This window comes from Euprymna scolopes, chromosome 20, assembly GCF_053919585.1.
Source record: "Euprymna scolopes isolate OS-2025 chromosome 20, ASM5391958v1, whole genome shotgun sequence".
Classification (NCBI taxonomy): domain Eukaryota; kingdom Metazoa; phylum Mollusca; class Cephalopoda; order Sepiida; family Sepiolidae; genus Euprymna; species Euprymna scolopes.
Genome location: NC_136501.1, coordinates 83,071,396 through 83,095,252, shown reverse-complemented (window position 1 = coordinate 83,095,252; position 23,857 = coordinate 83,071,396). Strand labels below are relative to the sequence as shown.

At 32.8% G+C, this 23,857-nt stretch overlaps 1 protein-coding gene across 1 annotated transcript in view; it reads right to left on the bottom strand.

The window, feature by feature from the left end:
• LOC145241502 (NADPH oxidase 4-like) overlaps positions 1–23,857 on the bottom strand; it is a 288,627-nt gene that overhangs the window by 90,192 nt on the left and 174,578 nt on the right. Inside the window, exons 4-5 of the mRNA XM_080104521.1 lie at positions 8,211–8,295; positions 4,884–4,981 (exon numbers count right to left, since the gene is read on the bottom strand). Coding sequence (XP_079960647.1) covers positions 4,884–4,981; positions 8,211–8,295 — 183 coding nt within the window. The remainder of the gene's footprint in view (positions 1–4,883; positions 4,982–8,210; positions 8,296–23,857) is intronic.

The window sequence follows — 23,857 nt, the reverse complement described above, 5'->3', positions numbered from 1 at the left end:
TTCTATGGAGAGAATCATATTAAATTCTAGAATATCCACGCATATCTCTCTATGTGTTTTTTCAATACATGTTCTTTTTAATTGTGTGCGACAATTATTGCATATCTCTCTATGTGTTTTTTCAATACATGTTCTTTTTAATTGTGTGCGACAATTATTGCATATCTCTCTATGTGTTTTTTCAATACATGTTATTTTTAATTGTGTGCGACAATTATTGCATATCTCTCTATGTGTTTTTTCAATACATGTTCTTTTTAATTGTGTGCGACAATTATTGCATATCTCTCTATGTGTTTTTTCAATACATGTTCTTTTTAATTGTGTGCGACAATTATTGCATATCTCTCTATGTGTTCTTTAATAATTATGTTTCTAGTTCACACTTCTTCATGCATATGTTTAGTATATCCATTGTACGTCTGATAAAACATTGTGATATATTCTGTTACAAACCCTGTTCTGTTAGGGTCGACGGGGCACGGTTACGTAACAATAAAATGAATCTTAAAAAATAAAGAAAAGAAAAGATAGATTCATCGAACGAGATGGATGAGAAAAAAAAACTCTTCCGGATCCTCCACCCCCAACCCCACTCACCCAAAAAATTGTGAAATCGACGAACGAAAAACAGTGCAAAGAGAACCAAACACGAATTTACAATTTCAAAGCAACTTTATTTACAAACTGGAAAAAAAAAAAGAATTAAAAAAATAAGATAAATTATAGGGATGTGAAATCTTAGGCTAACGTTCGGAAACCATCGATAAACAAAATAATCAAAGCAAAACAAAATACTAATTCGCCAATGCACGCGAGAGAAATGAGAAAAAAGAAAGATTCAGAGTTCCTTCCATTTTTATCAAATTCGCTGTTCTCATCTCAGCGTTTCGTGTCCAAAAAAAACTTGTCTCCTCGTTTTTCGTTGTTTCCCTTTCCGACGTATCGTTCCATGCATGTGTGCTGACCAATGTACCTGTTGACTTAAATTAGACCCAAGGCCCGGGCGGATGTGACTCACTCATGTTTGACCAGATTAGTTGCTGAGTCATTTGAGTCATGGCGGGAGGGAGTGAATGACACCTGGCTCACATATTTATGCATAGTTTTTCTCTTATGCTTTCCTTCTCTCTTTACTAGTTCTCTCTCTCTCTCTCTCTCTCTATATATATATATATATATATATATATATATATATATATATATATATATATATATATATATATATATAGAGAGAGAGAGAGAGAGAGAGAGAGAGATAAACGGGGAAGAGATTCTCTTCCTCTCCCAATTTATAGGTTCTCTCTCAGAAATAAAAACAAAAACAAAGGAGACTAATTCTCTACTCGGCTTAAAATTAAAATTAAATTTTTATTTTTAAAATACGTAATCTAGTTCTGCGATTACGTAATATATATATATATATATATATATATATATATATATATATATATATATATATATATATATACACACACAAACACATGCACGAGATATTTAACTTCAAACGTAGTAAAAAAATGTGAAGTTATAACAAATAATGAAACTAAAGTATATCTGGGGAGCACCGGAACTTGCTTTAAGGACAGACATCGTAATCACCTAGCATCGTTTAAAATGAAACTGAGAAAGAAAATAACACCACAAATAACGAAAACAACAACAACGTAGATAAAAATGAAAACAACAATAGAGAGAATCATAACAATAGTGACAATTACTATAACGAAAATAAAAACAGAGTCAATAGTAATAACGAAAATAACGGGGAAAAAACAAGAAAACTCAACCACTTTTACAGTATGGATTAAGGAATTAAAAAAAAATAAAACTGAATATAAATTAAGATCGTCAATAATTGACAAAGCAGGAAAATATAAACCAAGCAAATCGAAAAGATACCATCTATGTATACTAGAAGCATACCATATACTAATATCAAAAGAAAAATTATTAAACAAACGACTAGACGTAATCCACGGATGTCTGCACAGAAATCGATACTTAATTTCACGCACTAGAGCAGACTAAAAAAATGAATATAACTAAAAATGAATAAAAGGAAAAGGAAGAAACAATTGAATAAAGTAGGGTAAAACTAAACGTATAATATAAGGAAAGAAAAAGGTGCAAGGGAAGTAATCCTAGAAATAAAAATATATACCATGAGAGTTACCTCCTCTTTAAGCAAAGAGATTAAATGATAATACGAGTTCAAATACCAAGCAAAAGGAATATTAAAATAAACACGTATAAATGTAGAAATAAAATTATAAGAAAATTGGAAAAAAACAAATAGGGAAAAAACGGGAAATTAAAACAAAAATAAATAATAAATAAATAAATGATAAATAAAAATACGAAATTATAGGTTATAACAGGAAATTATCTTAGCATAACACCAAAGATAGCGGAAATGTAGAAGCGCGTCTTTGGAATTCCTTTTCCCCAAATACCATGTTTATCGTGTAAAAAATATACTTTTTGTTGTTAAAATCAAATGGAAAAATCATCTGAATAAGTTGATGGCGACAGAATATTTTTATAGATACACAAATCTTTAAATTGCCTTCCCGCTAACGAAACAGCTGTAATAACAAAAAATCCAGGAGAAAATAAACGAAAGTTATAAAAAAGATAAAGTAAGTCTTTGAATTTCAACAAAGTTTTGCACTATATATATATATATATATATATATATATATATATATATATATATATATATATATACAGTCATATCTTGCGATGATGAAATCAAATATGATTGAAAATGTCTACACATCGTAGCAAGATATGACTGTATTTATATAAAGAATAATAAAATATAATTTGCTCTCTTAGATTGAGCACTATCAACGAACCTTGTCGAAATTCAATTATTCTTAATTTTTGGATATCTTTCTACCTGGAATATATATATAAGTTTAATCTTCAAAAAATTTAAAATAAAAATTAAAGAAGTAGAAACACTCTTCTCACTAATTTCAAAATAAATGAACAAAAGGAATTTTCTTTTTGATAATTTGTGTATAATAAGTTGACGTAAAAGTGCAATTTTTATGCACGTCAAAAGTTTATATAAACGTTGAATTTGTTGCTGTCCTATTTTAAATAATCTTGTAACAGAGCGTGTATGGTCGCGTGTGAGAAAATCAGCAGCAGCAGCAGAGGAATAGCCTACTAGCGGAAATATTAGCAACAGCCGTTAAAGCACTATGCTACGGTGCGCGAGCTTCTATAACAAGTAAATAAGAGAAAAATACAACACGTGATCGAGGGGCGAAGCAAGTTGCAACCAGGTAAAATGGATCTGTGAAGTCGAGGACGAAAAAGTGTTGGCTAACGGCTAGTGCGAGGTGGCGAGGTGGCGAGGAGAAAGACTTTTAAAAAGCACATGTGTTTTCGAAAAGACTTTTGCAAAATAATGAAATGTGTTGTTTTGGAAGAACCACGAATAAATGCATTTTATTTGCACTTAAAAAAAGGTGCTGAGTCGAATTTTTATTCCTTTTCGTCTTTATTTGTTCCTTTGTGATAGTGACAGATAGCGTGTCGGTCCAATAGGTCTGAAGTGTAACGATACATTTAGAAAGTAACGGTCACGTTACAATCTGTTTCGATTGTCAATTTAAAAAGACTGGATATATTTGGAAAATCAGGAAGTTTTATTGAATTTTTTCTGGATTAGCAAACCGAGAGCAAACGTAAAGCATTCCATCGAAGATGTAGACGTTCTTGAAAAGTTAACTCGGAAGAGTTGCATGTGCGGCACGAGACTGATAGATCAAAGCAGTTGAAGAAATCTCACATAGCAGGACCACTCACTCCACTCATGTCTACAGTAATTAGTTGCGACGAACAAAATCAGATTCTGATAAATTGTTTGTCTCTTTATTCTGTGATCGCATGTATTTATTGTTTACATGTTTCCCAATTGCTGTTTTTCATTACTTTTACATTAAATACTTAATATCTTGCTTTAACTATATGAAACAAAGTTCAAATCAAAGTCAGCTTTAATATCGACAGTTTAATTTATATGCTTGAACGTATATCATTTAAATATGCTTTAATTTGTATATTTTCATTATTTTTTCATTCTTAATTAATAGCTTGATGAATGAGTAAAATAAATTAAAAGTAAATATTTTTTCTTTGTTATAATTTTATACCGTATTATAATAATTTTGTTTCAAACTAAGTTTCTATCCGTGTTTCTTATTTAGTCCATACTTTAAAAATTTTAAAACTGCGACTTAATATGGAAAAGTACTTTCAAAATACGAAGGTTGTTTATAACTCCCCGCATTTTACTTTCTTTCGACAAATTTGTGTCTTTAAAAGATAAATGAATGGATTAATAAAAGCAAATTGATATCCATGCTTTAGATTTGCAACAATTATGAGAAGGAAAACTATCTTCAATATTTTAATTATTGAGAAGAAACAGCAAAACTTATTCTAAGTAGAAACTTCTTATCTAATCAAGCCTGGCTTACTACTTCAGCGCAAAATTACTCTTCTCAGTGCGATCTATTATTATATCATTCATTTAAAATTCTAATGTAAAACATATACTCTTGATTGCTATGGCACTTAATTACTGGAGGAGGAAAGCCTCCTAAATCCTGTAATAAGATGCAGAAATTTAAATGTAATGTGAACAAACTCGCTCAACTTCGAGTGTCCCTATAAATCTAACTCTTAATTTACAGTAACCGCTTGTGTGTATCTTGTTTGAGATGAACAGAAAAAAGTATCTCTATTTCAGAGCGTGTCGCCCGTTCGACATGCTATGAGTGATTAACAAACATATCTCTTTATTAAATGTATTTTTCAAAGTTTGATGCATTCAAAATTGAAAACTAAAAAAATATTCTTACCTCATCTTGATAACGAGCAGCGTTTACATTCTTGTAAATCCTGTTGTAATTCATTGAAAAGTTCTTTGCATTGAACACATGTGCAATGTAGTGGATTACTGTGGACATAGAAAACAGTAATCAATTAGTTTTATTAAAATTTTTAATGACAAACCTATTCAAATCTTTGCAACAGTTTTTATCCAAATCAAATTCATTTACATTCAAACAATTATTCATGTGATTATCTTTCAGGTTATTCGGACCATTGTCCTCATCTTGGAATTTATTCTCACAAATTTGATGAACTTACTGCACATTTATCACACAACGAAAATACATCTGACCAGCCCGACTAACAAATAAATCCCACCCTTCACTGTACAAGTTCCTAATTCCAAGGAAATTTTCTACGTATTTCCTGGAACCATTTCGTTTGGACCTTCTCCTTGCTCTTCCCGATCGTAACAATATGCAAACATTTAAATGTAATTTAAACAAATACTTTTCTATCTTGCTATAGCATGTATAGTGGCCCCCTATATATGGCATATGGAATTGCCCCTACAAATCTAGTCCTTATCACAGTAGCCCCTTATGCTTCAATGGCAATATATTTTGTTTGGACAAACAAAAGTAATAAAGTGAGTACAAGATGTAGTTCTATTTTATCTAATAATAAATGCGAAAGATATAAATAATAAATAATAAATGATAATAAATGCGAACGGGTTTCATATATCAAAACGACTTGCTTTTATTTAAATACAGCATAATGTTTGAAAAATACTGTACGCAAGAATTGTTCCAAAAGTAAAGTCTCCTATTTTTAACTCAAAAAGTTGAAGAGCTACGAAAACGAGAATGGTACTATTAAAACAAGTGCCATTTTGTGCTCCAGAATTTTTTTTTCTACATTGTCACCACCATTCTCATTGCACTTTTGCCAGGAATTCAATGACGCATCTCCGCTTCTGACGTACGTTCGTGACAAGGGTTTCTTTCTTATAGTCTCATATCGTCAATATCTGCAACAGAGAGATGAAACTTTCAGGTCATGAATACATTAGTTCAGTCATCATAACAATGTAATTTGCAATCTTATCTGATGCATTCGGGTGGAATAAAAAACATAGGAGGCATTACTTTTGGTACTTTGAATAACTTTGAATTTGCATAAAACAAAGCATAATAAATTATTGCTTGGCGTTATTCATTTGTAATTTTATCGTCCTATTATGTCCATATATCAAGTTGACAAGAAAATTCTTGCGTTCTTTAACTTTTAAATTCAGATGAACACATATCTTGGTTCAAGCAAAATTTATTGATCGAAATAAGCACAATCAGAATTAACACAGGTTTGCCAACACAAAACAAATGTATTTATGCAAATAATGTAAAAATCTTGCGTTCTGGTGACGATGAAGTCACTATAACCATTTTCGATATCATTTAGGTTTTTGAAGCATTTCTCACACAGACAGTTGTCGAGGTGCCTAAAAAGTGGTAGTCGGTAGGTGAGAGGTCTGGAGAGTCTGGCGGATAAGGCAAAGTTTCGTAGCCCAATTCGTTCAACTTGTGCAGGATTGGCTTAGTAACCATTGTCGTGGAGGAGAATTTGTCCTTTTCTGTTGCTGGGTGTTATTGTTGAAGTCTCTTATGCATTTCGTCCATTTGTTGACAGTACTTCTCTGCTGTGATAGTTTCATCTGTATTAAAATAAAACTTTAACGGATGAGACAGGTCGCAAACCACCTAACAGTTTACATTACGTTTTTTTGGTGCAACTCTGGCTTTGGGAAGTGTCGTGTTAGTTTTTACCCACTGAGCTGAGCGTCACCGTTTGTCGCAAAGAACCCATTTTTTTATCACAACCCGGTCGAGAAACGAGTCGTTCTTGTTTAAAAGAAGATGACACTTCATAATGGCGTTTCTTTCAGTTGTCGTTCAATTCGTGAAGCACCCATTTATCAAATTGTTTTGTCTTTCCAATCTCCCTCAAGTAGTTGGAAATCGTCTTTCGGTCTAATTCAAAAGCAGATTCTCGAACAGTTCTGCGTAGATTAGCTGCGACTAAGACTCTTAATTGATCGGTGTCAACATGCGATGGCCAACCACTACACTCATCATCTTCGACTCCCGTCGCTGCCACAAAATTTCTCAGACGACGATTGTGCTATAGATTCAGTAGTGGTTCTTGGGCCAAACGTTCTATTGATATCGCAAGCTGTTTCAGCAGGCCTTGAATTAAAATAAGAAAATTGTGCGAATTTTCCTTTTTTGTATTCAACGTTCTGAAAACAAGGCATAATTGTTTTTTATTGTATTTTAGACGCTTATATAGTGAAAAACGCTCTTTAAAATGATATATAAAGTAAAGGTATTAAAACGAAAACTTTTTTGAAAATGCATCATTTGAAATCAAAATTCATAATTCCGCAAGAACTTTCTTCTCAACCTAATATATGAAATAGGTTTGGCACTATGAACAGTAATTTATTGAAAGTGATTTGATAAAAAAAGATAGATTTTGTTAAATATTATTTTTTCTATGGAGGTAATTTACATAAAACTATTTTTTCTAGGGATGTAATTTGCATAAAATTATTTTTTCTAGGGAGGTAATTTACATAAAACTATTTTTCTAGGGATGTAATTTACATAAAACTATTTTTTCTAGGGATGTAATTTACATAAAACTATTTTTTCTATGGAGGTAATTTGCATAAAATTATTTTTTCTAGGGAGGTAATTTGCATAAAACTATTTTTCTAGGGATGTAATTTACATAAAACTATTTTTTCTAGGGATGTAATTTACATAAAACTATTTTTTCTAGGGAGGTAATTTACATAAAACTATTTTTTCTAGGGATGTAATTTACATAAAACTATTTTTTCTAGGGAGGTAATTTACATAAAACTAACTTCAAAGAAAGACATACGAGGCATGAGCAGAGTTCAGAAAAAGGAAAAAGTGATCGATGTCTTTCTCTTCCGTTATCGACGTCACATAGCAAAAGGTGATTTACTGTGGGTGATGACATATTTTTTTATTTTTAAATTCAATGAAAAAATGTAAGTTACACTTACTTCATTGCTCAGGCGAATTAATTTAATCTTTTTCTATTTCTTGGTAAAGATGAATTAATTTGTATAAAAATGCTCAAAATGTTAATATATGTATATACGAACAAATATGAATGTTTTTGTCTTATTTTTAAAACAAACTTATGAATGAAATGTTTATGATTTAACTTTTTGTTTCAATTAGTTCAAGTATAAACTTTGGAAAGCAATCGTTAGCAAATACAGGTAGCAATAAGACAAATGCAAAACATCTTACCTGAAGCTACAATAATGGCGTACGCGCAGGCAATATGAAAGCCTTTACAAGAATCCAGAATCATTCGCATCGTGTAGAGACTCATCTAAAAATAGTAAATGAATTCACATTAAAAATGTTTTCTACACAAAAGCCAAACAAAAGGACATCTCTATTTATAAACGCAAATCAAAATCAGTCCATGAGCTAAAAATTGCTGGTTACATTTGCTAACATAACATGATTAAAACATAATTTTCTCAAATACATCTGATGTTATGTTATAAACAGGAAATATTTTTGACAAAAGGTGATGAACGTTCAAACATTTGCCTCTTTTTGTATCAGCTAGAATTTGTGCGAAACGGATATAATATTTAGTTGGATGTGACGTTAACCGCTTGACCTTTCTTGTACATGCTTAATTGTTTGCATCCAACACATACTCTTTTCTGTATTCAAACAGGCAGCCAAATAAAATGAATCCAAAATATTGTATTAGCTATTGTAAAAGTATGACTTAAACAATGGGACCGGCTATATGTCGAAATAAACAAGGATGAGAATTGAAATAACATAACTCCTGGACGATGTCAGGTTCCCGAAAAAAGACCAAGTGAGAGAACGCAACCCAGATTCTGATCTGCCACGTAGACGAGGCGCCAAATGCTAAACAAAGAAACAATAGATTCAGACTTATCGTAATAAAAACAAATGGTTTTGGGTCAGTCGGTCAGACTCGGAGATTAGAGACGCAGGATACGAATCGGTTTGTCGTCGCCACCTTCCCATGTCTCTCCGCCGCCCGCCACACATTAGACAAATGAATTTGTCATTTATTTGATAAACACAGTATATTTCGGACGCGCGAGTGATTTTATTAAAATACAGGGGAAAGAAAATAGAGGCGATTTATAAAACCGATTTATAAAAGTAAGTATAAAAATAAGTATAAAAATAAGTGTGTGTGTGTGTGTGTGTGTGTGTGTGTGTGTGTGTGTGTGTGTGTCTGTGTGTGTCTGTGTGTGTGCGTGTGTGTGTGTGTGTGTTTGGGGGTACAGAATTTATATACAGTTTTGAATAAAATAGGCGGAAGTTTCTCAAAAGCTCTTTCGGCTATCATCTCATCAGGAGAAAATCGAAATAAATTTATTAACGTTTAAAAACGATTAAAATATTGGCACAACGAGGGAAGAAAAAAAAAAACGGGGAAAAAATTCAAAGTTCTCCAAAGAGAAACAATGCGTTTGATGTTTCCTTTTGCCGGCACAAAGAAGGCTGACGCACCGCAATAGAGACAGACTCCAAAATCTTTAAATTATTTCTGAAGTCTGCTCTATGTAGCACCTCGAACCATTCTATTTTATATCTATCGGCACAGCAGGGGTTGTCAACCAAATGCTGGCCAATAGCAGAGTCCAAGGCTGCAGAAGGAGGGAGACCACCACACCCCTCCTCCCTTCTCTGATCTTCGATGGAACATGCTGGTTTATACGAGTCTAAAGATGCAAGGATGTTCGGCCAACATAACCAGCATCGCACTGGCATTTGAATTGATATACAATATTGCTATTTTGGATGTAAGGCAAACTATCCTTGCGAAAAGACGGAACAGCAGGTCTCGTAGTATATACCAAACGCAAGGACACAGAATAAAAGCAGTCGTAAATACTTCTGCGAATCTGTTTGGAAAGTATGTTACTCTTTTCCCCAATCCACGGTAATTTGAAATAAACCGGGCATTTCAAAGGTCCAAACTTTTTAGGGGATTTAAAATCCGCAACCTTTTTGAAAATACAGTCATCAATAAGGTACACAGGATAAGCATTATTGATGAATATTTCCCTGATTTTATCTTGAAAAAAATAACAAATCCCCCTTGCACAGGTTTTGAAGTTTTTCTACGTATTTTTAAAATGTTTGGAACTTATATGAGCTCACTCTCCACCTCATTTCCCTTATTCTGCCCCCACCCCGTCGCCAAACTTTAAAAAATGCTAACGATTACATGTCTCGCTACATCGCCAAGAAGTGTGGTCTCATTTTGCGTTTAATCTATATAGGAAAGTGATCATCCACGCTAAAATGTTAAATTTTAATTATTAAAAAAAAATCCTTCCTTCATGTTATCTATAAAGGCCGTGGAAACGTATTAGCCAAAAAAAGTGAATTCTGATTTCTTTTTAGGAGGTAAACTACACTGGGTTTGTCGTAAAAAAAAACAAATATTTTTTTGATATGTGAATTGATCAAGTAGTTTTTTCACTAGAAAAATATATTTGCTTTGTTTTTTGTTCTTTGTTTGTTTGAAAACAATTCCTTCTTGCAATGAAAAATACAAATAAAATAATCATAAATAACTAATTTTGGACACGGAAAACAGTTTTTTTTAATCAAGTTCTAGTTTTAATCACGCACAACTTGGTTAAAGAAAATATATTTTTTAAATATATAGGTACACCTGAACAATCAGCACCCCCTTGCAACTGTTTTTTTTTTTCGTTTTTTTTTTTGTTTGTTTTTTGTTTTTGTTTTTTTCAAATATTTCTGTGAATTATTGGACAGAACTACCAGATTATAACAAAGATGAAAAAATCAATATTTAAAGATTTGGAAGGGGGTTCAGTTTAACATATATATATATATATATATATATATATATATATATATATATATATATATATATTCTGACCTGATTTACAGTCCCGATTTGACGTTGGCTCCTTCAGACCCCCTCCCAATTATTATCACTGCTTTGTTTTCTATTTTCTGCGATTCTGCACTTTTAGAAAAGTTCGGTCTGCTACACCCTCTCCGTCATTATTTTTATTTGGTCTACCCGTTAGCTCTTAAAGAGTAAGATAAAAAATGTTAAAAATAAAAAGTGATTTTGAGATTATATTGTCTTGAGAAAACATTTTTCAAGTGATGAGTGAAAAAATAAAACTCAAGAAGCTAGAGCACTACTGCAAGCACTAATTAAAATTAAGCACTGCCAAAACCAAGTTTCTACCTTCCCCCCTCCTTGAAGAGAAAATATTTTTTTAAGTAAGATCTGAAAATAATCGTCAGAATACACAGGAGCGCTACTAAAAGCAGTAAACATGGTTATATGATTATAGTTGTATATTGTATATTTATATTTAAATCGTTTTTTTTTGTTACTCAATGGAGCTAAATTATATTTATTTGTAAAGAAAATACGTTAAAATAAGTTTTTCTTACTCAATGGAGTTAAATTATATTTGTTTGTAAAGAAAATACGTTAAAATAAGTTTTTCTTACTCAATGGAGCTAAATTATATTTGTTTGTAAAGAAAATACGTTAAAATAAGTTTTTTTTACTCAATGGAGTTAAATTATATTTGTTTGTAAAGAAAATACGTTAAAATAAGTTTTTCTTACTCAATGGAGAGAAATTATATTTGTTTGTAAAGAAAATACGTTAAAATAAGTTTTTTTTACTCAATGGAGAGAAATTATATTTGTTTGTAAAGAAAATACGTTAAAATAAGTTTTAAAAAATGTTGTTGACCTTGTGTATTCTTTGAATAGCAGCAGTGGCTTTTAATATTGGACTTCGGACTTTTTTGAAACTGGAAGTCACAAAAAGGATGGACGCCTAAGCAAACAAATTGATCTGAGTTTTATATTTATATAGATTATAAGAGACACACTCGTTATGCAACGAACTCAGTTTGGTGCCGTTGGCCATTTACTCTGACAAAATAAAAAAACTTGAGCACACAAAAAAAAACGTGAAAGCAAAAGAGTTCATTGAAAAATTGAAAAAAAGAAAGAAAAAAGAAAGTAGGTGACTTTCGATTTTACCTTGTGTGTTTCTGTTCTTGAAAATGATAATACAAATATACGTAGGTATTTATGTATGCATATAAATAAAAACTTACTTAAATTTCGTAAATTTTTTTTCATTGTTTCGGTTCTATTTTGAGATTTGTTTTCTTCTTTCGATTGTTTGCATACTATTTAAAATAGTATGTTAAATTTGCAATGGAGCGCATTTTTACCGATTTCATTCAGGGTCTGACCTCACAGTTTAACATGCAGTTTGTTAGGGACGAATAGAATACGGGGAATAAAATACTTAGCAAACAAGACCTGGGATTTTTATAGAAGGCATCAGAGATCGAGAGATTAAAATGGCGATGATAAGGGATGTAAAATCTGCAGGTAGCCTATTAGAAAGACATCAGAGTAAAATGGAAGATCCAGCTTAATCCAAACCAAGAATATGAAAACGATCCCATGGAGGTTTGTCACACTAGGCGGCGGATTCAAGTTGCAGCCTTGGAATACGAGGCGAAAAGGAATAAAACGGAATAAAAAGATGGAGGTCAATAGATAAAATTCGGAAAACGTAAAAGTTATTACGTGTTGTTATTTTAGCGAAGAAAGTCACATACAGAGATTCCGTAGACAACGTATCCAGGGAAACGGCAACGCACAGTTTGTGCGACGCTCAACGAATGGAAGGAGAGGGTACTAACGCACATAGTCAGTTATATGGGCGTACCAAATTCCGTTTCTATTAGGATAGAGGGTAGAATTCTGGGGGACATGAGAGCAGAAGTATCAGTGATAAATAAGAGCATTTATGAATCGCTTTGATAAGAATCTGAACTACAAAAGAAAAGTGTAAATTTAAGAACTGTTAATGGGTCCCTATTAATTGTGAAAACCCTCTCCCTATTGAGGGTGCGAATATGGAATCAGTCCACACTTCATGAATTCTTTGTCGTGAAGAATTTCAACAGAAGCATTATACTGGGCCGTGATTAGCTTATGAAAATGGGATTAGAATGTATTTCGATTTAGGGGACATAAGAATCGGTAATGAGTTTTGAATGAAGATGCTTATGTTCATCAATACTTTAGCTCATAAAATAACATTAAAATTGTGTGGTAGGCCGATTATGAGATGAGCAAACAATCTGCACAAAGAAATCTGTGAAACAGGTCTTGATCCGGACCAAGCCTGTGATCGTGTCAAGTGGAGACAAAAGGCCATCATTGCGGACCCCGCCCCCTCTTCGTAGCTCGGGATTAACGCATAGGAAAAGGGAAAAAAAGAAAATATATTAAAACCTTAAAAATTGATAAGAATAAAAAATACTTGCATTTTTAACTCTTTTGAAGTGCTTAACAATACATTTTTATTCCAAAATGAAATATTGATCGCATGAAATACGGAAATCGATAAATTAGATTGGAATTATTTTTAAAATAATGCACTGGAAACAGATTTAATTATCTACTCTAAAATATGTGAATCCTATCAGTGGTTATATCAGTGGTTATATCAGTGGTTATATCAATTTAGTGTTAATGTTAAAAACATAAAAACTCTAATAGAAAAACATTCATAGCTTTTTAAACGTACTCAAATTTCCGATTTTAATATCATTTCCCACCGGGAGTTGCCCTTAAATTATTTTTCATGTGCACTTGTGTTATTTATTTGTAAAGGTGATCACTGAGTTTCAACTAAGGATATAATCATAAGATGTATTTCGTCGTCGATATGAAAGGAGTAAATACAATGAACTAAAAAATCCGTTTGTGTTTATAAATAATTCCATTCATTTGTTAATTATGAATAAAATTATTTTATAAACACTTTAATTAATAAATGCTGAAATGTTTCATTAATATCGGATTGTTTTAATTTGGAAGTTTTATAGTTTTTTTTTGTTTGTTTTGTTTGTTTTTTTTTTCAATTTGATTGCAGTAGAACCCTGGGATAGGGCATTAAAAATTAGTAACAAAAGTATAAGTAACAGTATATAAAACACATGTACATAATCAAATAAAATTATAGATAACACCGTAAGGCGGGGCAAATATTGTAACCAGGGACCGGAAAAACATTGTATTCCACATTGTAACCTGAAAAAAAAAACCCGTATCCTAGGGGCACCGTACCCCCGGGGTTCTTCTGTAAGATCAAATCATATTCGCGTTTATTGCTCGTTGTTGTTTTAAGAGTAACAAATAGCAAAACAACATTTGAAGTCGGCCATAAAACTAGGATGACCTTGAGAATCCCTTGTAACTTTTGTTCTTTTGCAAATAAATGTCGTTTTATTGTTGACGACTTTCAATAGATTTTGTTATAGAATATTGCTTTATGAACTTATACAATTGCAATTCACTGGCCATTGTTCATTCTTTCCTATGGATGATTGTACAGCTTGCATATTCACTGCACCCCCCCCCTCAAACCGTGTGACTAAAACGGTAAATGTGTACATCAAGCTTATAGAAAAATAAACATTTATATTTCGTACAATTTTCATTAATTTAACAAAGTTTTTGTCATTTTGAGGTGCAACGAAGGACAACATAATAGCATGCAACTGAATCACATGAAGCAGGACTTCTTTTTTTTTACATGGAAGTCACCACTTATCAAGGCCTAGAGCCACTCGGGGATAAGGGTTATTTTGTGCACAATAATCAATGGGATAGTGTTGCAGTATTCATTAGTATTGGAGATTTGAGAAAGCGTCATTACTTAAGGGGGCGGTTAATCAGGAATTTGTCTATGTTGGACTTGAAGACATCCATGTTGAAGTCAGGGGGGAAACAGGCAAGTGGTAGAGAGTTCCACAGGCGTGCAGTTCTAAGAAAGAAGCTTTTTTCATGGAATCTACGTTTTGATTTAGGCACAGATAAAGAGTGGGGGTAATTAATGACAATGGTTTAAGCTAGACGGGTGTTTATCGTGAAAGATGGGCTAGGGGGACCAAAGACTGGAGCTCAGACGAGCACTTGCCATGGAAATAACGATAAAACAAAGTTAGGCTCGCAACATCTCTTCTGTGGGAGGGAGGTTGCAGGGAAGAGAAAAGGGCACCCCCCCCACTAAACCACGAAATCTATTTTGTACTCTGTCAAGGCAGGATAGGCTGATTTTAGCAGCTCCTGACCAGATGTGGCACCAGTATTCCATCCTTGGACGCACTTTTATATAGATAGAGAATTGCATCAGTAGTGAGATATCTTCTGGAGCGGTAGAAGGATCCCACCATCTTTCCAGCGACCTTGGCAACAGACTTGATGTACGAGTTCCATTTCAGATCAGGAGTAAAAGTCAAATCCAGAAGCTTGTCAAAACATGGGGCCTCATCTAGACGAGAGCCATCCATTTCAATTGATGCCAGATAGGGATCAGAGTGTTGATGATATAAAGATAGAAGCTTGGTTTTAGATGCATTAAAGGTAACCAACCACGCGCTCGAGATCAGAGGAGAGAGAATCAGAGAGAACTTTGTCATTTACGGCCTTTGATATGTTGCCTTTGATATGTTGCCATAGATGGTCGTGTCATCAGCATAGATGTCAATGAATGATTTAAATATGTGTTTTGGGAGATCATTGATGTAGATCAGGAAGAGAGTTGGGCCCAGGATGGACCCCTGAGGGACTCTAGCATTAATATTGCAGGCCTCTGATTTTTGCCCATCAACCACTACTCTTATGACACTGACGGTGATAACCAAATCTTTTACGTGAATATGGGCCAGATGGGGATCGATTGGTTCCCAGACAAGGAGCGATGCAATCTGAGTGAGGTCATAGGCAATGGCAAAATCATGACAGAACCTCACCTCATCATCTGTCTTATTTGAGTGGGTCAGCCATTCCACATTATGGACATTGAAGTCACTGCAAATGTGAATGTTAGCCGAGGGATGTGCAGACAGGTTTGATCATTAAGAACGAAGGCAACTCCATAAAAATGAGAGTTATTGGTCGAACCACTGTGGTAGATATGAAGCGTCAGTTTGAGGGACTTTGATTTTAGGACAGCCTGTATGAGGAAGTCTTACTTCTGAGAGTCAGACTATGTCGACATTGTACTTGAAGAGGGAGTAGTTTAGTTCTTAAAAGAAATCGGTCTCGTTGCATCAAACAGAACTAAAGAAGCACCTGAGGAAATAGACACCTCGCACCAAACCTCCAAACATAAAGGAGACTATTTTTAGCAAAGATTACAATCATTATTACAGAGTGTGGGGAGGGGGCAGTATTATAATTTTGTACCAAATTTCATGTTGCACAGATACTCAAGAATATCCTAAAGAGTGGTCATGATCCAAACGTCTTGTTGTTCCACGCAAAATCATATAGCAGAATATATAGAACTAAAGGATATGGACAGAATGCGGAACATAAAGATTGAACCCGTTATGGGATGCTGCAACAACATACTTGTAACCCGATCGACTGATCAACACATTCATGCACACTATAAACGGCTACATGTGTTCATATCAAACAAGCATTTGCCAAAAGTTCCTTCGACGCGTTATACAGTTTTGTGGTAAATCTAATTTTGCCATCACCAGAAACTACAACTGCGAATTGGGGAAGGTCTTATATCAAATCTCAATTCTAAAACTTATAAATCAAATTTACAAACAATCGGCTTTAATTTAATATGGCAATGGACAGAAGAGACACTACGAGTCTTTCTTTACTCTATCATTATTTCTATGGAAAATGCTCGACTGAGCTTCAATCACTGGTTCTTTCCTGTAAGACATTGACAGCAAACACCCGTATTCTACAATAGCTTCAAAGAAATTCCCTTTCTTCCTTCTTAGAACTAATATCAAATGAAATAGCCATAAGTAGAGTTTCTTTTCAGAAATTCACTCTATGAACCTACCACGATATTGCTTCTCAACAGACTACAACTTCGTCATCTTCAAATCTAATGCCAACAAATTCTTAGCATAAACTGTCCCCATAGGTGATAAAATTTTATTTATTTTTTCATTTTTATTTTTCTCATAATCTTCATTCAACTAACAATTTCATTAGATCTTATCCTCGAATAGCTTTTGGCTTTGATAAGATTTTAGTAAAGTCAAACGTAATGTGAGTTCTGAAAATATTGAAAAACATCTTCAAATTACTGTATGTGTTAGCCTAGATTGTCTTGGAGTTGATCCCCTGTGTAATAATTTATTTACAAAAGGTCATAAACTAATGTTTCAATCAACTCAAAATTGCACATTGTCATCTTACAGCCATATGAATAGTGAGTGCATGCTGCTATCCTTCAAAGACTGAGTTGTGCCATTAGCTGCATGAAAGGCTGTGGCATACTTTTCACATTATTTATAATGAGCAGGATCCGTGGAAGTACCACGGAATGAGGAATATATTTATTCAACAAATGTTTCTAGATAGCACAAGAATAAGATTTTGGGATAGAAAAAAAAACTAATAACACACGACAAACATGAGTTTATTAACATTTTCTATGAAAATAGTGTCTATTGTATTTTAAATATAGAGCTTACTTAAATTAGATAAATTAATAAGTTAGTATTGTACTACATAGTTCAATACAAATAAAATCACATTGTTTGAGACAATCTTTAATTTACCCCTTCCTTAATTTATTGCATTACTTGGAAGACAATGTTCATTTTTTGCCCTGTTTCTTTCAAACGTTCCCTTTTTACATAAAGTTTTGCCTACTTCTTTCTTAGGTGAATAACTGCTGCACGTCAAAATAACTACAAGTTCCTGTTTCACACCATTGCAACAATGATTTTGTATTATTATTATTATTATTATTATTATTATTATTATTATTAATCAAAAACGAGGCAACATCAAGAATGGCTGGTTACTTTTAATGCATCTAAAACCAAGCTTCTCTCTTTACATCATCAACATTCTGATCCACATCTGACATCAATTGAAATGAATGGCTCTCGTCTTCAGGAGGCCTCAAGTTTTGACAAACTTCTTGGCTTGACCATTACTCCTGATCTTAAATGGAACACGTACATCAAATCTGTTGCCAAGGCCGCTGGAAAAATGGTGGGATCTTTCTATCGATCCGGTAGATATCTCACTGCTGATGCTATTCTCTATCTATATAAGAGCCAGGTACGTCCAAGGATGGAATACTGTTGCCACATATGGGCAGGAGCTGCTAGAAAGGACTTGGCCTGCCTTGATAGAGTTCAAAATAGACTTCGTAGCCTCGTAGGAGATGTCCTTTTCTCTTCCTTACAACCTTTATCTCACAGAAGAGATGTTGCGAGTTTGTCTCTGATGTATCGTTATTTTCATGGAAAGTGTTCGAATGAGCTTCAATCTATGGTCCCCCCCTCGCCAAACTTTCACAAGAAACACTCGTCTAGCTGTAAACACTATCAATAATTCCCCCCACTCTTTATCTGTGCCTAAACCTAAACGTAGATTCCATGAACAAAGCTTTTTTCTTAGAACTGCACGCCTGTGGAATTGTCTTCCGTTTTCCTGCTTTCCGGCTGACTACAATATGGTTGTCTTCAAGTCTAACGTAAATAAGTTCTTGATGAGCCGTTCCATATAAGTTATCAACTTTACCAAATTTTCATTACTAATTATTACTATAATGTCCAATTTCTACTGTACACTCTTTAACCCTTATCCTTGAGTGGCCTCTTGGCCTTGATAATGTGGTGATGCCTATGTAAAAAAAAAAAAAAAAAAAAAAAGAGAGGAGCAAGCTATTATATAGATTTTGCAATTAATTCAACACAGGATATTAAAAGGTGAATTATTTATTCACATTACAACTCAATATGCAATCGAAAACGGCAAAAGTCACAAGTAAAGGGAGCGAAAGAAGGTAGAGATTCTAATTACTTATTTCATAAACGCATGGTTTACTTATTGTTTTCGTAGAGTATTTTTTAAATACATCTTTTCGATGCAAGCTCCCATAAAAAAAATTAATAGAGATTGGCAATCGCTACTCACTCAATTGTAAGTCGACCCCCATAACCTTTTTAAAACATATCCGACATCATGTCAAATCCATTTGCACAAATACATTTCAACTAATACTTGGATGAGCAGATGCACTCTAATTTAACGCGACGGACAGCAAATTCTCAGATTATAAAAAAGTTTACCAGCCGTGTGGACGGCCCAACTAGAAGAAACTCCAAAATAAATATTAATATCCACTAATGAAAGGAATAAAATCTATTTTGTTAAAATTGTTGTCGCCATTCTTTCATCTCCTTTTTTTCTCCTTTTGTTTTCGATAATGTCGTTTATGTGAGAATAAATGTGTATGTGAATGAAACTTTTTTGTTGTTGTTTTTTCATTATTATTATTTCTTCCACATTCGTGATTTATCCCAAATAACATAACACGCAAAATGACTCATGTTTGATAAAGATATATTCGAACACGCACATCGTTAAAATGTAAAAACGTAAAAGCTAGTATATAAGATAATACTCAGCTTTACAAGGATACGAATGCAAAGTCAATCAACCAAGTTCATCAGTTCCATTTTCTAAGCTAATAATATTATGTGCTGCCATTTAGATTAATTAGTCTTGCATTAATTGACATTTTTGAAATTGTTGATTGAACTAGTCACATCAAGGTTAATCACATCTGATAACAAATAACAAAAACACACTCAAGTAATTGTAGCAAAAGTCATTGCACACACAGTATGCTTGTAAGAAGATTACATATGGGGAGGTAGAAAAAATTCATAATAATAAGAATAATAATAATAATAATAATAATAATAATAATAATAATAATAATAATAAGAAGAAGAAGAAGAAGAAGAAGAAGAAGAAGAAGAAGAAGAAATAGATAAAACTCAGTAAAACAATAAATGTAAACTCTGTGGACAAAGGGACAATACGGTAAATCGTATAAATGAATATAGCAAACTAGTCTAAAAAAAATTTAAAAAGCAGACACTACTGAGTAGGAAAGTCGTCGATTCAGAATTATGCAAACATCTACATTTTGAATATGCAGAAAAATGGCAACAGTATTAAAAAATGAAATAAACTCATTCAAGCAAAAAGAAATTGGAATCAAAGGGAAAATTTAAACCATACCATGTACAACAACAATGATGAAAACAGCCGAAATCTTAACGAGTCGCAGGTAATTAGAAATGGAATAAAAACTATAAAAAGAAAATCGTATGCATCCAAGAGAATTGAAACTGTCAAAAATTTCATAAACTAACACCCGCATCTCACTCCCAAATAAAACTGACACACATATATGGTGACACCAGCTTTCATGAGTGTCACATAAAATAGTTATAAAAGGTCAAAGGAGATGGAAAGACCTAGGTGAAAGCACATTAACCAGAAGAGGCGCAAAATACTAGAAATTTGAAGGGGATTTGTTGCCACTACAAAAAAGACCAGTTGTTATTATTGTTGTAGACCCATGCTAGGAGTCGCAAATGAAAGAAACCGCAAGTAGTGTAAAGTGTATAAAAATATAATATGTATTTATCATAAAGAATACAGGAGCCACTAAAGTGGTATGAGAGGAACGTGTTCGTAGCATGCGGTTAAACATGGTTTGAATGTCTCTAATTAGTCTCAGAAACCAGTGGTATCCATAGAACTGGTTTATTCCACTTAGTTTTCAAATAGGGGTGATTTGTACCCCACAACAATTATCAATGTTCAATCACTGAGAATGACATGTGTAAACTTGTAGCAAATAAATAATAATATGTCACGTGATAATACTAGCTATGATTATGTCGATGCACGTATAAGTCTTGCCTGGAATGAGAATATGCTGACCTGAGTTCTCTCAATGAAGCTCCAACAGGGATCCCACTGTACGTACATGTCAACATAAAGTTGCCATACACATGGATCACATGAATACATTACAGTAAACAATATCAAATCCTGTTGTTATGTCTTTAGTTTCTAAGTCTTCATTTATAATCAAACCTGCAGAATAAAATATTTCTCAATATACGAATCCACCTGTTGAAAAGCCAAGTGCGGATTTTCAATTTGATATAACATGGCAGCTTTTCAAGTTAATCCTCTAAATGAGGATAATAGCTTTGCAGCACATAACCATTTGCATATTTTCGTAGTTGTTGTCTCTGATATTGTTTTATTTTCCCTCTGAAAGTAATAATACATTGTGCAAAATTTCACTCAGAAAGTGGTATTTTTCAATGGAATCCAAAGAATTGTAAAGATTGCCAGTTTAGCACAAAGTCAATGTTGCAAATAAATAGGTATTGTGTGTGTGTGCGTTGGTTTACCTTGTTCTTAATAGTTCGTCTATGGCTATGAGTAGTATTTTGTTTCTGTGCGTTTGACTGTTGCTAGTGTGTAAGAATATGTGTGTGAGATGAAGAAGGTTGGTACGTGAATCGCTGGGTCCTTTTCACTTTGCCTCCCCGTGCCGTGCCGATAGGGGAAGGTGTAGAAAATACGTTTTTGAAGTCTTGTTCGACCGGCTGGTAAAATCTACAGAAAACTAATTTTATTGCTCAGGTCTTACAGAAGTTTCTAAATGTGCCTTAAATTGCTTTCATATGGACTTGTTACTTTACTTTAGGGGTTTGAAATGATGTTCATTGGTTGAAAATAGTTTCAGTTAACATATTCCTGTGAAAAATTACTCGGTTTTGGAAATCACAAAGAAGGAGATTTCAAATGAAGCCGAAAAAGAAAGAGAGTAGCTATTATAACTATTTCTTTTCAGTATTCATTTGAATCACATGACAATCTTACTACAGCATTAATGACAGATTTATTCTATTTTAGATCGCTATGATAACAAAGCGTGGACGCACATAAGGCAGCTGTATGCAAATGACCAAACCGTGTGCGAGGTGACGTCATAACAAGGAAGAAGGTTGTTGGTTGGATGTTTTTGTTTTACGGCATATCAACCCTTTTCAGGTTATTTAATGCTGAATCCAGTAATTTTGAAGAACAATTTTTTAATATAGTATATTTGTTTTTGTTTTTTTTAAAGTCGGTTTCTATTTAGAAAATAAAAATAAACGACACTCATAATCTTTTCTGCAATGCAGCCATATTCGGTACGAATAAACTTTAGTCTTTGTCCAACTTGCAACAAATGAATGTCTAAAAATTTTGTTTTACTGTCGTCATCATAACGAGCTTCCTAACCGGAATATATTTTTTTTTCAAATAAACTGAAGCCAAAGACATTTTAGTGCTGTATAAACCATGATGGGGGGAAACAAAATCGTTCGGCAGAATAAGATGCTGGTGTGTCAGACGTTTGCAAAAACAACGCTATATTTTAAATTAGCAGGATCCCTCTCCCAGCATTTCCCAGAGGGGGGGGAGTATGACCAACGACGTCCCTACTCACACTCTTTGATAACATCGTGCCTAATTGTTATGAAATGAAAATTGTATTTTGATAAATGTTTGCTATAAATAATTGTCTTGATACTACATTTCATCTTTTCTGTTCTCGGTTATTAAAGGAGAAATTCTTGTAAACCGAGTCAATAATTTTTGGTCTAAATCCAAAGTATCCCTTTGTGGGAGCTGGATTTTTTGCACATTAAAAGCCAAACTGATGTCTAATTCTGGCTTCATGCTAAGTAAATAAATAGGAACGTACGTAACTACTTACATCGTAAGCAACAATATTTTAACTGAAAAATGTTATAATCAACATTGCATAAAATTGCATGTTTTATTTTAATAAATATGTAAAGCAAATTGTTTATAAAATGTTTACAAGCAAAATTGCTTTTTTATTAATTTGTTTACCATTCCATGTAAAGTCTAAAAGAATTTGTTTGTTTTTATAAGAAGAAATTCTAATTGCAGTTGTAATAATGTGTTATTTTATTAAATGAATAAAAAATATTAACGAAAGGAGTCACATGGTTTTATTAAAAATATAATGATAATATTTTGTAAGAAGTAGGAAAAAACAAGTTCACTCGTTCTAAACCGAGGAAGAGCACAATGAAAAAATAAAACGAAGAAACAAACAGTTTTTTATTTAATTAAATAATTGTGTTATTGTTTTTATTGGTGCTGGTTTCAATGCAGAATATATTCAAAGAAGTTAATGTTATTCGTTCTATGAAATTTTATTATGAATTAGCACACGTCGCTCAATGCATAACTAAAATGTGTACGAAAATCTATCAGCTGAATTAATTTTTTAAATATGAATAGAAAAGATGAACGTGTGAAGTGGACTTGTTAAATGAAATATGATGAGTATTATATGAAATATGATGAGCATTAGATGAAATATGATGAGCATTAGATGAAATATGATGAGCATTAAATAAAATATGATGAGCATTAAATGAAATATGATGAGCATTAAATGAAATATGATGAGCATTAAATGAAATATGATGAGCATTAGATGAAATATGATGAGCATTAAATGAAATATGATGAGTATTAAATGAAATATGATGAGCATTAGATGAAATATGATGAGCATTAAATGAAATATGATGAGCATTAAATGAAATATGATGAGCATTAAATGAAATATGATGAGCATTAGATGAAATATGATGAGCATCAAATGAAATATGATGAGCATTAAATGAAATATGATGAGCATTAAATGAAATATGATGAGCATTAAATGAAATATGATTAGCATTAAATGAAATATGATGAGCATTAGATGAAATATGATGAGCATTAAATGAAATATGATGAGCATTAGATGAAATATGATGAGCATTAAATGAAATATGATGAGCATTAAATGAAATATGATGAGCATTAAATGAAATATGATGAGCATTAAATGAAATATGATGAGCATTAGATGAAATATGATGAGCATTAGATGAAATATG